General features: G+C 42.2%; 1 protein-coding gene across 4 annotated transcripts in view; it reads right to left on the bottom strand.

Moving 5' to 3' along the window:
* Positions 1-16,960, bottom strand: part of PTPRO (protein tyrosine phosphatase receptor type O) — an 814,046-nt gene that overhangs the window by 239,140 nt on the left and 557,946 nt on the right. For all 4 annotated transcript variants that reach the window (XM_069228459.1, XM_069228458.1, XM_069228461.1 and 1 more), the window contains exons 10-11: positions 4,954-5,065; positions 3,210-3,361 (exon numbers count right to left, since the gene is read on the bottom strand). In XM_069228459.1, the coding sequence (XP_069084560.1) occupies positions 3,210-3,361; positions 4,954-5,065 (264 nt within the window). The remainder of the gene's footprint in view (positions 1-3,209; positions 3,362-4,953; positions 5,066-16,960) is intronic.

Genomic DNA, 16,960 nt, shown 5'->3' with positions numbered 1-16,960 from the left:
CTATAGCAGAGGAGCCGCCACGGATGTTGCTTCTCCTGCTCAACCCACCCGTATGGTGTTCCGCCCCGGCGCTTCTCCTCCCGACACCTATATTTCCCCAGTGCTTTTTGGCATGTGTGCATTGGCACAGCCCAGCCTACATTCATCTCTAATCCGTTGCTTTTCCTCCCCAACACGTGTTGCTTCCCCCACCGACTGGGCCATCTGTGTTGATCGCTTCCACTGGCACTTCAGAAAAACAACCGCTCTTGTCATTTTGTAGGCATGCGTGTGCATATGTCTACAGTATAGCACAGATGCTACCTTATAGCACCTTTTAAAAAGTGCAATTACTTTAGCCGTGGCTTACAGCATTGTGGATAATCCACAGCATACCTAAAACCATTGACAAAGCCAACAGGTCCCAAAGACTATACCTTCTGGCTTTGTCAATGCTTGTTTTATTTAGGTCTTCGTTTTCCTCTAAAGTAAGCACATCTCCCAATTCAGTTATCTCGAGATAAGCTTCACAGGGAGTTTCGAAAGCGAGTAAGAGACGCTATCGGATATTTCTGACATGGTAATGGCAATTCTATTCAAAATAAGTGATGTGTAGCATGACTGCCCTCCTGTGGCTCGTTCAGTTTTTTTCATGTTGTAGTTTATATTGTCATCTGAGAGAAAGAATGATGATAAAGACTACTGTGTCTGTATTTTGGGTTATGTTTCTTTATGAACTTGTTGACAACACGGATCATGAGTCATTACTTTTGATACCGTAGCAGATAAGCAGCTATATCAACACATCAATCATGTCAAATGATCTCTGTCTCTACCGATATATTCTTATACCATTCTCTCTCACATAGTAAGGTAAATCAACGATACTGATCAATAGTCAGGACAAAATAGAGCTAATGCTTTCTCAGTTTCGTGTTCCAATGCTTTCTTGATTGTCCAATGCATGCAGCAGACATTTGCAAAAGTGTCCTACACAAAACCCCACTCATCCACGTTCGTTTTATGACCTTCCTAAGGGCACTGTTGTCGCCTTGCCATTGGATCCAAGCTGCACCTTATGAGGTGCAACAGGACTGCAAGGCTTGCTTCCCTTTCTGTTTGGAGAAGACCTGGCCTGACAGTTCCATTTGGAGAAGAAACAAGTCTGATTTGCATACAGGTGGTCTCTGGCTGGAGAGGCATTGTGGGCGGCAACCTGATGGGTTGTAACGCGGCCAGAAAATTACCAATGGCTGAATTTAGTTCTAGCATTCCACACGTTATTTTTGTACTTTTCAAAGGAAAGTGCTCCGAGTTTTATGAGTCTACTCAGACGTGGCACCTGTGCTCACTTTCACATCAGACACAAGGTGCAATTCACAGATGAGACACAAAAAGAATACACCTGAACTCTCTCTAAAAAAAAGGACTGGCTTGGAAGTTCAAACTTTACAATTATTATTTTTATCACATTTGACTGTCTCTTTTTGGAGTGGCACAGTGGGTAAGAAACACCAGAGCAGTCGAAGTGGCAAACGTTCCCCAAGCCAGTGTGCTAATGGGGTGTGATTAACCTTCAGGAGTGCTGAACACAATCAACAGACATATGGAATGACACGAACAGTCCAGGATCATTAAAGTTCATTTTAGAACTCATGCAGGCATTCATATTTGTTTTCATGCCCTTGCTTGTGTCATTATGTAAACACTTTGTGCATGGCTTAACTGCAGGAAGAAAAAGCACCATCTTCTTCACGTGGCTCTAACACAAAAAGCAAAATCCTAGCAAAAAATCTTGTTTACAGAATTTAGGGGCATATTTATACTCCATTTGCGCCGAATTTGCGTCGTTTTTTTCGACGCAAATTCGACGCAAATCTAACTCCATATTTATACTTTGGTGTTAGACGCGTCTAGCGCCAAAGTTCATAGAGTTAGCGTCATTTTTTTGCGTGAACACCTTCCTTGCGTTAATGATATGCAAGGTAGGCGTTCCCGTCTTAAAAAATGACTGCGATGCATATGCGTCGTATTTATACTCCCGGGCAAAAATGATGCCCGGGAGTGGGCGGGTCTAAAAAACCCGCATTTACGCTGGATTTTAGCGCCTAGGTCAGGGCAGGCGTTAAGGGACCTGTGGGCTCAGAATGAGCCCAGAGGTGCCCTCCCCTGCCCCCAGGGACACCCCCTGCCACCCTTGCCCACCCCAGGAGGACACCCAAGGATGGAGGGACCCACCCCAGGGACATTAAGGTAAGTCCAGGTAAGTATTTTTTTTAATTTTTTTTTGTGGCATAGGGGGGCCTGATTTGTGCCCCCCTACATGCCACTATGCCCAATGACCATGCCCAGGGGACAGAAGTCCCCTGGGAATGGCCATTGGGCAAGGGGGCATGACTCCTGTCTTTGCTAAGACAGGAGTCATTTCAATGGGGGATGGGCGTCGTAAAAAAATGGCGCAAATCGGGTTGTGGCGATTTTTTTGCCTCAGCCTGACTTGCACCATTTCTGGACACCCATACGCCATTTTCCCCCTACGCCGGCGCTGCCTGGTGTACGTCGTTTTTTTTAACGCACACCAGACAGCGCCGGCGGCTAACGCCGGCTAACGTCATTCAATAAATACGGCGCCCGCATGGCGCTTCAGAATGGCGTTAGCCGGCGCTAATTTTTTTGATGCAAAACTGCGTTGGCGCAGTTTTGCGTCAAAAAGTATAAATATGGGCCTTAATGTGAACTGAGGAGATGTTTTTGCTAAATGCGCATTTCACACTCAAATCCTAGCACGAAATCCCAGTCTTTCATCCTTTCAAAGCTTGCGACGGGAAGAGCATCGATTTAATTTTTAGTTTGCTCTGTCGGGTTAAGAAAATTACATTGATAATGAAAGATTTTTCAAAGGACCAGTTAGAAATCTGTTTCATTTTTATACCATATTTTGCAGTCATGACAGTGTTCAGGCAGACCAAGCCTAATAGTATAAAGTCCTGCCCATGAAGCAGAGGCGAGGGCCCCAAAGGTCACAGGGTTCCTACTCTTTAATCAGTCATTTGTCCACCTATCCTAGCTGAAATGACCTGTAGAAACAGAGTACATCTAGTGCATCCTAAAGAAGTGTGTTTCTTAACTATATATGTAACTATGACCCTCTTGAAGAAGTGATATTTTTAGCTGCGCTTGACATCAGAATTGTTATTTGCGAACGAATAATGTAATAGACAGGAACTTACACTCTTTTTGATCAGTTTCCTTCCTTCAGCCACCACCAGCCAGTGCAGCAGCCTTGAATGGGACAGATCAGTTCCATCATCACCATAGTTCCAGCTGATGTATAGCAAATTGTTGAAATATTCCACCGAACTAATTTGAGGAGCCACAGGTGCTGAGGATACCACAAGAGAAGGTAAATCATACATATTTGCAGTGAGCAAATATTAATGTGACTTTGTTACATTATGTTGGCAATGCATGATTTTCGAAGCAGTACATGTAATTATTACACTTTATTGAAAAATGTCCTACATGGCAGTAGCTTCTTGACAACATTGCCCCATATCAGTACAATCCATTTTGCTACTGAACAAACCCTAAAAAGCACTTCAAACAGCAAAACATGTCTGTTGGTGCAGTGCAAATGTAACCACAAGTAAAGTACCTTTAATCAGAGTGAGAATAAACAGCAAACACGTGCTTCCACTGTTTTATCTGAATGTGTGCTGGCCATTGTGAAAGATGGACTGTATTTTACTATTTGCGTGGTAAATTATCCCCACCCTACTCGTGAATGGTTGTGGATGGAGTGTGGCTTGAGGTGCCCAAAAATACTGCTTCATTTTACAGGGGTACAACCATTGACCTCATAGAGGCGTCACACAAATTACCTCCTCATAGCAAGTATTTTCTTCACCCTTTGAACTAGTTGATCTCTCTCTTACCAACACAACACAATCAGACAGACGTATTGTCATCTATATCCTCGTGGAATCCAATCCTCTTTTTAAATATGCTAATCGAACCCATCACTTACAACCTCCACTCCTCCTACAGCCTCCTCCTAGACCTAGAGAGTTCAATATCAGGTGGAATAAATCCTCTGAAGCAACATATTTAAATCGTCATCCTTTTTCTCAGTGAATGACCTCCTGCAAACCTTTCCACAGCACAGTGTCTCTTAATGGCTGTACCAAACAAAATTGCATGCAAACATTAATCTTCATAATCTTGGAGTGGTCGGAACACATCCTCACCGCCACCTTCTTATTAACGCCCCCTTTCTTCTCCCACTCGTGCTTAATTTAACAGAGTTTACATGTGGTGTAGGGCTTGTTTGCCTCTCCTCCAGCTTCAATCAAGCTCCTGCCTCCCACTGATCTCATTTGAAAAAGACAACTCGTCCATCAAAGTCATAATCCATCAAAGACATAATCAGTGATCTCACCAGTCAATTCCTGAAAAAACTTAATAACACCAAGGCCTCTATGTGGTAGCCCCTTTTTTAGTAAAAGTGATGGATCATTGTGGAAAACTACAAGAACTAAGTTCTCTATCTTCACCGTGAACACAGCAAGTAATTCACTTAATCACTCTAAGAACAGACTGAAGAAACTGATTAAAATTATCAAATTGATGTACGAGGAAACCATTCTCACAACGGTTTCTAATGCAAAACCCTCCAAGTATTCTGGTGATGCGATCAAAACATTTGCTGCTAAAGTCATAGTTCAAGTTTTTCTTCATCTCTGTCTGTAATTAGCCAGCTCATCCCTTCAAAATAGTACCTGCTTTAAAGCCTAATTATGCCTCTTGAGCAACACCCCCTTTATAGAACCCCAACTTTTTCATCCCACTTAAAGAACTGGGGCCGCATGGCAAAGATAGAACCGACCTCCCTGCTAAGTTGAATGCATTTTTCATAGACAGAGAACACGTGTGAATTTAGTGAAGAAGTCCATTTTTGTCCATTGCTCTCTTTACCTGTTATAAAACTTATGGTGGAGCTATCACAGCAGCTAGCTTCTGGATCTCCCCATGTTACCATAGTGACACGAAAATTGTAGTACCATGCTGGCAGAAGATTGGCAATTCTCTGGAAAGGAAGACCACTTATGTTAGACTGGTCAGTGATCTTATAGGTACATTTTAGGCCAGAAACATAATTCAAACACACATTAACAGAGTAACTATTTCAACAGTGCATTTTTTGCAACAACGTTTGTTATGATAGCCATCAGATATATTGGACAAGCAAGTATACGTAACACTTTTAATGTGGTGGTTGTCAACCATTTCTCAGTGTTTATGTCCTTGTGATTCCCATCATAGTAAAAATGTCCCAAACACATGCTGACCCGCACCACACTTCTTTTAATCTATGTAATATTTGACTCTGTGTCCTGCAGGTTAAGATTAAAAACCGTCAGGATCTCTCTTTGACAAGGGAAATCATCTTGATAATACACGGACCACTTGCTGTCATGAACAGCAAATGGCTAATATAGTTTGATCCAAACATACTGTTAGACCTGTCATCCTTAGGGGTCTTTTCCTCAGACGATATGCCTTTTGCCTCTCATTTTTGCTGATTCCTTTTGTTGACCTTAGGAGTCTGAACACTCTACCACTGCTAACCAGTGCTAAAGTGCATGTGCTTATCTCTAAACATGATGACATTGGTGTATACCTGATTGGTGTATTTGTTGTACTGATATGACCCTTGTAAAGTGGTATACCATATACTCACGGCCTATACTTCCATGCTACTAGTGGACTGCAGCACTATTTGTGCCACTCACAGAAGTAGCCTTTCAAACCTGTCTCAGGCCTGCCATTGCAGAGCCTGTGTGTGTAGTTTACTGCCATGTAGACTTGGTATTTAAAACTACTTGCCAAGCCTTAAATTACTATTTTGTTAGATATAAGTTACCCTCAGGTAGGCCCTCAGTAACCCTAGGGGAAGGGTGCTATGTAAGTAAAAGGTAGGACATGTACTCTTATGTTTTACATGTCCTGGTAGTGACAAACAGCCTATTTCATTTTTCACCACTGTGAGGCCTACCCCTTTCATAGTCCAGCATTGGGAATTTCTTAATACATTTTTAGGCTGTAATTCCTGAACAGAGAGGAATGGCGATTTCACGTTTGATATGTTTGGAGCGGTAAAGATAAATCCCCCTTACTGGTGATGTTGGATTTAACAGTACTGTTTTAGAAATACCACTTTTAGAAAGTGGGCATTTCTCTGTAATTACTGCTCTGTGTGCCTGTCAGCCTGAACCCAATAAACATCTAGGCTGGGTGACAGCTACATTTGTGCATTCCTTCTAGACAGCCACAACACAGGACACTCAAATGCATCTGTATTCATCTGCATACTGATGGGTCTTCCTGGGCAGGAAGAATGGGAGGGGCTCAACCTTCACTTGAATTGGTAGTGTCCTGTCCCCACACAAAGGGCTGATTTAGCCCCCATAGCTAGACTGGCAGAAAGGATTGGTTTGAAAGTGATCCTCGTACACTTCAGAGAGTTCCTTTAAAGTATTCCCCTATGTCAAAGGCACTTTTGGGTATAAGTACTGGGTCTCTGATGCCCTACAATCATACACTTTTGGAACTTGAACTGAACCTGTCAGAAGGACTGCTGTGCTGCTTAAAGGACTCAAATGGACTGTTTTCCTGGAAAGACTGCTTTTCTGCTTGTTGCCCTGCTGTCTGCTGCTCCCTGGTTCTGCTGGAGGAATCTGCCTTCCCTCCAAGTGATCTCCAAGGGTTGCCTCTATTGTCTGAAGTCTCAGGTACACAAAAGGCTTCCTACAATCCTGCTGGTGCTGCTGAACTCTGCTTTCTGTGAGTCTTACGTCTGCCTGAGGTGACCATATCAAACAGAAATACTTTATGGAGATATGATCCAGTCTGTAAGATCTTGCCAGTAGAAGGTAAAAATAAAAGCCCAGTACTGCAGTTCTCATCACTATTAGGGCACCACAACTTAATATCCTCTTTGCTGATACAGTGTGGATCATAATGAGGTCATAGCTGCCTCACATTTATTAATTTGTTCATAGAGTCGATGGCTACAGAAATGTTTAACTAATGGTAAACAGCATTGCATGCAGTTCATTTCTGCTTACAATGAATATGTGCAATAAGGTTACATCTTAACTTTTTCATGTGAATTCCAGTGAGTTCATGATATAAGCTTTAGAGTAGTTTGTTTCTGTGTGCCATAATCTGATACACCAACATTAGCAAGAGTCAACGGAGGTCCAACTAAACAGATCAATGATTACAATGGTTATTGACTCTCAACTATCTTGGGTCCATTGTGAGTGCCTAGTATTCAAACAAGTCTGACAGAAGATGATGTCTAGATTGAGTGGCATCTAACTCTCCATATCATCCTTCTCAGAGATTTGATTCTTATCATACAACTCCTGGCTCAAATTTATTACCAAATCACTGCAAACTCATGCTGTACACAGCTTTGCGAAGTGCGGGGTGCATGCTGCGATTTGGATGCAGGGCCTGGCCACAGTCAAAATCTTGGCACCAACTCACCACCAAATGATGTGCTCAGCTGTGTTTGGCCATCCGCAGTGGGATGGGACCTTCAGCCAACTTCTGCTAGGCACGACTTTGCACAGTGAAGATTGGCCGTGTGCTGATGGTTAGGCACATAGACCCCCATTGGACACAGCCAAAGTCGGTGTGCAGAAGAGATTGATATCCTGAGGAGGTTTGTGCATCAGGTCTGGCTGAAGTCCATGCATTGTGGCTCCCCCAGTTATGTATGGTTAAAGTATGCATGCTGGTGGGTTTGACCACCCACAGTAGATTGAGTGCAGGGCTTGACCCTAGGCCAATCTCTGTGGCCAACTCCCACTGTGTTAAATGGATGCTGGTTGCCAATGGTTGGTTGGGCACAGGGAACTGTTGCAAGTGCTATATGATCAAAAATATTCACTGAAAAAATAAAGGTTAAATGAAGCTTTTCTTATAACACATTAACACATGTATATAAAACAATCATAGAAATTCGATAAAAAACACAGTAAACGAGCTATGGTTGCAAATTAAAACTGAAGAGAAACTGAAGTTCACAGATTATGCTTAGATCTGTAATATATAACTCATACAACAGACATTCAAAACATATATTGCACACGAAAAGCAATGCTCATGTCCTAGAAGTACTTATCTTAACAAATAACTTCACCTAAAGGCACAGCATAATTAGATACCAATACATACTCAAATCAAACATACTACTACATTTACAGTGGTCTCTTTCTTGGTGTTAAGGGTAATAGTATATGCAATCTCATCCATCTGTAATTGCATCTGTCACATCAAGTGGGAGGTCAACCGCATTACATCTGATGAGCAGTTATGGCAGAGGAATAAGAAACTTTTTTCATCAAATTACCAAGCTTTCCCCTTTGTTCATTATTTAGCCGATCTCCTAACTCATGCATCCCTGTATCTTCTGAACGAAAAGCAATCCTTTCTGAAAACCAGCATAGGTGGTCCGAGAAGAGTGGATGGGAGGGGAACAGGACAGGGTCAAAGAATACAAGGACTTGTAAAGAGGAGGATGATTAGTCAGGACATTACCCCCTTTTTCATATTTCCTGTCACTGTGATGCCATCCAAGAGAATCTACCAAGCACTGTGGACAAATTATTTCCAATTATGAAAGGAGAACTATAAGTGTTGTGCATATTGTATATAAATCTCACACTTAAAATCCAACTTAGAAAGCAACAGCTTTCAATACTCCTTCATAAAAGGGAAATCAGAGGTGTAGTAAACGTGTGCAATGATGCCTAATGGCTGCTATACAGGTTTTGCAATTCCACAATTGCCCTACAGTGGGTGGCCTATAAAGTGCTCCCGTCTCCAGAGCCATGATAGGCTTTTTAAGTGACCAGCCACTCCCAATGACTCAAATTAGAATAAGTAAGATTACTTCTCTTTCCTCTTTCTGTATCTGTCTTCCAGAAGCAATGGGTATGCTGAGGGCATTTGGAGAAAGTTGAATAGGGGAATGAAAATCTGTCCTGCAGTTACAGAAACTGTCAGTCACCATTGTTCACTCAGCCCGCAGATTAGAAGTTGCCATAATTGTGAGAAAACATGCTCTGAAGAGGTCCAGAATGGGATAGGAATGCCAGGAAGAGGCGTTATTATACAAGGGCACTCATTAAGCACTAACATCTTCCCAGTTAACCCCATATTAGTCCAATGCCAGGACAATGAAGGCACTAGACTACTCGGAGTTGAGCTGACTTGGTTGGATAGATATTCTCCTGTATTCTTAGTCTATCAATTTCCACAATGTGAGGTAAGGCTGCTGGAGGGATAGGGTAGGGAGGATTGAGACCCAGAAGGGATATGGTACCCTCTCTTTATGAGAGGGATAAATACTATGAAGCAAAGACATTTGGGAACCAGATCTTTCTTGCCCAAAAAGAGCCACCAAAATCTCTGCTACAGCCTTCCCCTAAATCACCCTTAGAACACTTCAGAGATATGTGAATGGGAAAAAGGCATGTGGGATCTCAGCTTGGGGTGAATGGGGGAGGGGGAGATGGGCCACTGAAAGGGAGAGAGAGTCCACTCCTATCAACTCTAGAATATGATTACTGGTGCAAACTTGTGTAAGGAGGGCATTTTTGAGGATGAAACTAGGTCCATCTGTGCCTACATCAATAGCAATCCACTATTTTGTGGGATAAAGGGTTTTGGGCCAGGACACTAAGAATGGAGATACAGACTTTAGGCTATCCAGCAGCTTCTTCTGTGTCCACTGAATCTAGGCCGACATTAGGGAGAATTAGGCTGATTCATTTAAGGAGTGAACTGCCATATCCAGCTGTGTTAGCTTCTGTAATGTTCTGTCATTCTAGTTATTTATGTAAGCTATCACTATCAAGTAGTTCAGAAGCACCAGGGCAGAGTTCTTCTAATGGACTGAGGAAAATGCCTGCATGGGTTGGAAGATAACCATTTGGAGGACTGCATGACTTCTGCTTGTGCCCAGCTTATCTAGATCTAAGATCACACATGCTCAGTATATGCTGTCAGGGCTAGCTTTACGGCAATGCGAGTGGCGCGGCTACACTGGACGCTGACCTGAAATGGGTGGGGGGGACAAGGGCACTTTGTTTAGAAATAATTTACAATGTGACAGCACCTCCAGATTTCAGGCAGCTATAAAAATGTCAAGATAACTCTTGTGATTAATATTCATGTTTTGTCCTGTAGCAGTATAGACACCGTAAAGTAGCTTAGAGGGTTAATACTCCTGCTGCAAGAAACATATCTATATTTTATGTGGATAGCTTAATGGATTAGTAAAGCTAGCCTTGAACAGTTCTTTAAAACAAATAAAATGCATGTGAGAGAGGGGCTACGGAGAGAGGAGGGTCACGTTTGCATGTTGATAGTGAGGGAATCCAAGGAGGAGGTCATGGGGGTCAGGAGTGCCCAAAAATATTGTTGCACCGGGCACTACTAGTTCTTAAGCCGGCCCTGTATGCTGTCTTTAATTAAGACAATCAGAAGCAGGGGCTGAGAAAGGATACAGGCACCACTGCCAGAAGAAACAGATCAGGCCACCAAAACTTTGCAGGCCTGAAGTCAGCTGTTACTAACACCTGCACCACATAGTCCTGAGAATTCGGACTCAATTGTAAGGAAAGGCAATTTATTTGTGTTTTTGCATAAATCTCAGCCTAGGACACTACACCTGAAGATGCAGCATCGGCTAAAGTGACTCCAGAGCAAATCCTTATGAAGCAGACATCAGGGGCATCTAGTCTCTACCTAAGCATTCAACTCTCATTTCTAGAATGAACACCATCTATTGATCCTTTAGCAAACTGCCGTTGATGAAAGACTAGTCCCGGGACAAGGAGGTCTGAGACTTACTCCATTTACTAAGAAATACATTTGTTCCAGGATCTTACATATTATAAAACTTTTGTTTTAGGGAAAGAGGGATCATTACTTAATGAGTCATTAAGATTTGGAAATGTTGCATCCATCCCACCTGCAACAATATCACCATGGGAATGCAGCCCTTGCAAAAGAATTGTGGTGCTGATGACCAACCAAATGAAAGAATTGGAAACCATAGAATCTGATCACTGTTTGAGTGAATGCACCCTTAGAAATGTATGTTCCCTACAAGTACATACAGAACAGAAAGTTTATTGCAAGCAGAACCACAATATTTACCTCTAAATTTGTGTTAGTGTCTCCAGATGGAGACAGAAAGTACAGATGTGCAGATCGTGGGCAGGGGGTTTATATGTAAAAGGATCTGGCTAGAAGTTGTATGAAGGGAAGAGCTAGTGGTCATCGACATAGTTAACACAGTGAACATCCTTTTCTTGTTGTGTTTAACTAGGGTCATGTGCCTTTCAGAAAGTTAACAGATGACCCCATGTCTTCTAAGACACAATGCTTGAATACTGAGTTTTAATTTAAGGAATCACTGCTTTTAGGTATGCATGTTCAATTGACTTCAGACTGAATTAGGGTGGTAAATGAAAATCCTAGGACTGCAGCACTGCATTTTCGGTAACAAGGACTCAGCAGATGACCTTAGTTTTTGGGTGAGGGTGCACCCTTGTGTACATAAAGACTGTAGCAAGAAAGTATTACTTACTGATAATCTTCATTACCCTTAGGATAGTCCTCCTTATCACAGACTTTAGTCGTGAGGCTGTCCCACATCCCCAGAGGATCACTACCCAAGCTGGCTTGAACTACACCACACATGGTCCCTCTCACCCCAGCCACTTGCTGTTACTTACCAAGATATAAATTGTATCACAGAAACTCGGAGGGAGGGAGAGACCTTACTATGATGAGGAGGGCTATACTAAGGGTGATGAAGAGTACAGGTAAGTAATAAGTTCATTAACCCTACGCCTCCTCCTCCTCGTTGTTACTTGTGAGTGTATGTCAAAGCCAGAAAGAAGACACAATTTATGCTGCTAAAACAATAACATTATATTTTATAATAACTTCATTGCAAATTTTAGAACTGCTGCTCCAAAATTAACAATCATTCAGAGACATTTCCAACCTATCATGTTGAAGAAAGGTGTTAGGATTAGTTCAGATGACATCTCGGTATAATTCTTGTAAGGGCACTCTTGAAGAGATTGTCACAGCCGAGTGGATCTAGCAGGCACAATATCAGGAAGCTCTTCTCGTGCAACAGCACAGACTTCAGAAATGGCCTGTCTGACAGTTGCCATTGCCATGAAAAACTGAGAGAACAATCTCTTGGGTTGAAAGGAAATGGGATTGCACCTTTGGTTTGAATCTAGGGTCTGATCTGAGAACCACACTGTCTGGAGGGAACTTAAAATAAGGGTAAGATATTAAAAGAGCTATTAATTCCGCCTACCTTATTGCAGATGTTGTCGCTACCAAGTAGGCAACTTTTGCAGAAACCCATGAGAAGTGAGTTTGATCTAACAATTCAAAGGGTGCTTTCCATGAACCTTGCAAAACCAGGGAAAGAGCCCATGAGGGGAATGGATTTGATACTTTCTATAGTTTAATTCAAAAGACTTTAGACCCTTGCAGAACCTATCCTGTAAATTATCCAGAATCTTGAAAGGATCTCCTGAAATGGTAACACAACCAGCTTTGTTAACAGCATCATGAAGCATGTATCCAATGCTTCACATAGGCCTTAAGAGTTGAATTTGTCTTTGAAGTTTGGATGCCACAGGCCACCTCTCTGGAACATGTAACCTGTTGTAATATAACCGTTCCAGTATCTAGACTGTCAGGCTTCAGTGACACAACTGAATTTAAGTTAATAATGGAAACTGCTGGGGATTGGGATAAAAAAGAACGCACAAGGTAGAATTCCGATTGTCATCTGTAATAGAAGAAGAAACCAAGGTCTCCTCGGCCAGATGGATGAAATTAGGATTTCTATTGCTTTCTCCCTCCAAATCCACTGAAGCACCCTGGAGAGGAGGGGAATTGGAGGGAAAGCATATAATAACTCCAAAAACCACAGGGTTGAGAGAGAATTTATCTCTCATGCTTCCGTGCATTGTGTCCCCATACAAAAATAAAGAAAAAGGGTATTTGTGGGTGAGACACAAACGTCTAGAGTTGGCTGACCCCACAACTTCATTGCATATAGAAAAGCCTCCTAACTGAGGTGGAAGTCTATTGACGTAGGAAGATTCCAACTATCGAGCTGGAAATTGTCCTTCCCTGGAATATACATTGCATTAAGGGAGAGAATATTGTAATTTAGCCATAGGAAAATCTTGCTGTTTAAATAAGTTAAAATTATAAAGTTTGTCCCAAATACCCCCATGTCTGTTCACATAGGACTTTGCAACATGGTGGTCCTTTATTACAAATCACAGACTCGCTTGTAAGAGCCTTCTTAAATCCATGAGGAGCCCTGCTAATCGCTACTAACTACAGGCAGATTGAGGAGTTTTGGCTGTCTATGACGGACCAACTGCCTTGGTTCTCCTGCTCTCGCAATGGCACTGACCAACCCCACTGACTAGCATCTGTTGTAATGACCTGGGTGCCTGATTCGCCACTTATCGTTCACAGATGATAAGCTGTTTTTGAGAAAACCTGATGATTTTGTTAAAAAGCTTGGAGGAGAGAAAAGTTATTTAATCTATTAAGCCATTTACTCTGAAAAAGTAATTTATTCACAAGAAAACTTCACAAGGTTATCAGGACACACATCTCTTCAAGGCCGGGCTAGAGGTCGGGGAGCTGTGGCAGGGAGCAAATTGCAACCAGTGCTGCAGTCTCAATCAAAAGAAATGTCTGAGAGGAACAGGGAGAGCAGCTCCATATTCACTAACTGCCCGTGGAATAGTTCTGATCCTTCAGGCAGTTGTATAGCAATTGAAAATTATTTAAGATTGTTTGAGTGGCATGTGCTGTGTACGTAGATGCATGCAAGGAAAAATTGGAGGCTGTGTAAGACTTTTTCCTTCCACTCTTTTGTCTGTTGGATCTAAAAGGGATACATCTTCTGAGGCCAAGAAAGATGAAGAAGACATATTGGCTAATATAGTGATCACTTTTGGAATTTGGGGCTACTTCTCTTTATACTTTTCCCATGCATATATTTTAAAAAGAAAACCCCAACTCTCTATATTTGTCCACTCCTTGGAAGTTATGTTATCAATGACCTCGTCCACCAGAGGTACATTATATTATGCACATGATTAATCTGTTGGAAGGTCTTTGGCTTGGAATCACAGCATCTCTCTGATATGTCTTAGGACTCCCTGATATTAGGACCCATGAATATATTTCCCTTTATAACTGAGCTCACTTTCCTGCTTGTCCTCATGGAGAGTTTTCTGCTTCTTTAAAGCAGGTTAGCCTAAAGCAATACTTATAGCCTCATTATTGATTGTAATAGTGAATGAGACATAGAGACCACATTCTCCCCTTCCAAAGTGGCTCTAGATATGGTCCCATTGAGCTCTGTTGTAAACAGTGAGTTACGCTAGAGACAGCGTCTTCCCATTTATGTAGGTTGCTTAGAAATCTGAAATCTCACAACGCAAGACTCAGTAGTGATAAAGGGACTGATTTAAGAGGCCTTAGCGCCACCTTAGCTCTGCCATAGTGTAATTTTTTTACGCAAAGGCAGCACTACAGTTGCTTTTTACACGTGTCATATTTACAAAATGGCATAATGAATGCAAGTGGGGCGTTCCCCAATTGGGGGGGGGGGGCTGAAAAAATGGTGCAAGGAAATCTAAGAAATTTCCGTGCACCATTTTTTCCAGCACTTTTAACACCTGCTCAGATCAGGCATTAAAAGGGGGCATGCCATTGAATACATTGGGCCCCTATATACTCTGCAGGAGTAGGGCCAAAATTCCTGTACAATACATCAACAGCGTCAGGAAATCTGACGCTATTGCCCCCTCCCCTGCGCCATGATGGTGGTAGGGTGCGCTAAGGGGCACAAGGAAAGTGGCTCTGCAATTTTCTTAAATCAGCCCCAAAGAGCCTTGTGCAGACCTCCTCGCTATTCTTGTGCACTGTGCGGGCGGCAACATAGCAGTGGACAAAGGTCAATGCCAGAGTTCTTTGGTTAGCATCCCCATTTGTAATCTTCCTGCACCCCAGCTAAAGCACCCGATTAGGGGGTAATAGAACCCAATGCAATTTCATTGCAATCGCTAAAGCAGAATGCAGTAAGTACTTATCTTGAAGTTAAGCAGCATTACCTTATCGTCCCTTCCCTCATTTCCCTTCAGTACAATATTGAGGCATTCCTGCCTCAATATTATAATGAATAGAAGCTAGCAAAGTGGACTCACAGTAATGCAATTACCGGGTAAGTATTTGGCGCATTTCTGGAGGGCAGGGAAATAGAACAGGAAGTATCTGGGGATGGGAGGTTTATGCACCAATTGCTTTTGGTGTACTTCAAGCGAATTTGGGTGAGGACCCTATGGGGGGGGGGGGCAGCCAGGACGATTAACGACTATAACGAGGAGTATGAGACGTAGGGATAATGTAAAGTGATGCAAACAAAAACTAGCTCTGGGATTCCAGTGATAAATAAGTTCTGCAATATCCTCCAAGGATGTTTACGAGCACCTTAATTACCCCTTACCCCCTTTACTATTTCAAATTCCCAAAAAAAAAACACCACAATCTTTGTTGGCCAGGGCTACAGCTTAGGCACACCATGTGGCAGCAGAACGATTGTGATGTAGGCAGTTACTTTTACAATGTGGCCATCATGCGCCAGCATTTAGGTAAACCAGGTTTATAAATGAATGTGAGCAGAATGAGACTTCCAACTGATTACATTCCAGGGAGTTCAGGGTCGTATTACTAAAGCGAGCACTGTGAGCGCTAGGATGACACAGTCTCTACCACAGTTCAGGGCTCGCTGGTGTCTTAAGTAGTTGATGGGCAGGAATAGTGCTGTTTTACCACATTAGACAGTGATTAATGGTTGCTTGCCATGTGAACTTTAAAGCAATGTGCTATTTTTGCCTGGAAACATAGCTGTATTCGTTGATATCTAAAGTACACAACATAGCACAATAAAATATACAAAGTAATATACAACACATATAAAACATAACAGGGCACATCACAACAAACCAGTCAAAACAGCTACACAGCTACTGCAGTGCAATACAACAAAATCACATTGCAATAATGCAGCACAAAACACAACACATCACCAGAACAAAATACCACAAAATAAAATTGCACAACAGTTTCCGTCAGACTACAACTTCATGAATCCTTGTTCATAATACAGGGGTAAAAGGTGACTGAAGCAACCATTGTCCTAACTTACCACCAAGGACCTGAAATAGTGCTGTTCGGAAATGTGTTTTGATCTGGCCCCAGGTCATTCCTAATTCCATTAAGAAGAATTTGGGGTCGATGTTCCTTTTTATAGACTTTCAATTTTCGTAAAACATCAGCATGGTAATTTGACCCCTTTCTTATTAACAAACATCCAGAAAAAATTAGAAAGTCCGTTTTTTTTTCACCTTAACTAGATCTCTTTTCTCATAGCTGTTAACCGTCCATACTTCTCGAGTGTGATGTTTAGACTCATCTTCAAGCAATCTACTTACGTATTCTCAGTCCTGCCAAGTTTCTCAGGTCCATGCATGATGTGCTGCTCTAGTCCTGCTTTTATGTTTCGATTTTGGGACATGCCATCTTGTTTAGACCAATAAAAACAGGACTACAAATCCCAGAATCCAAATGAAAAAACCTGGACTGGAGCAGCACATCACGCATGGACCCAGAAAATTTGGTAACTATGTATTTTGGCACTTACATTTTCACGTTTCTCATGTTTGTCGTGCACCCACTCTCCCTTGCATGCTTAAGGTGCTTGCCAGAAAACTCAAGACTGTCTGAAAGTTACTTTATAGCAAAGGGTGATTTGATTGCACTTCACATAAAATGG

Source organism: Pleurodeles waltl, chromosome 4_1 (assembly GCF_031143425.1).
Source record: "Pleurodeles waltl isolate 20211129_DDA chromosome 4_1, aPleWal1.hap1.20221129, whole genome shotgun sequence".
In the NCBI taxonomy this organism is placed as follows: domain Eukaryota; kingdom Metazoa; phylum Chordata; class Amphibia; order Caudata; family Salamandridae; genus Pleurodeles; species Pleurodeles waltl.
The sequence above is the reverse complement of the archived record's forward strand: the minus strand, read 5'-3'. Positions and strand labels throughout refer to the sequence as shown.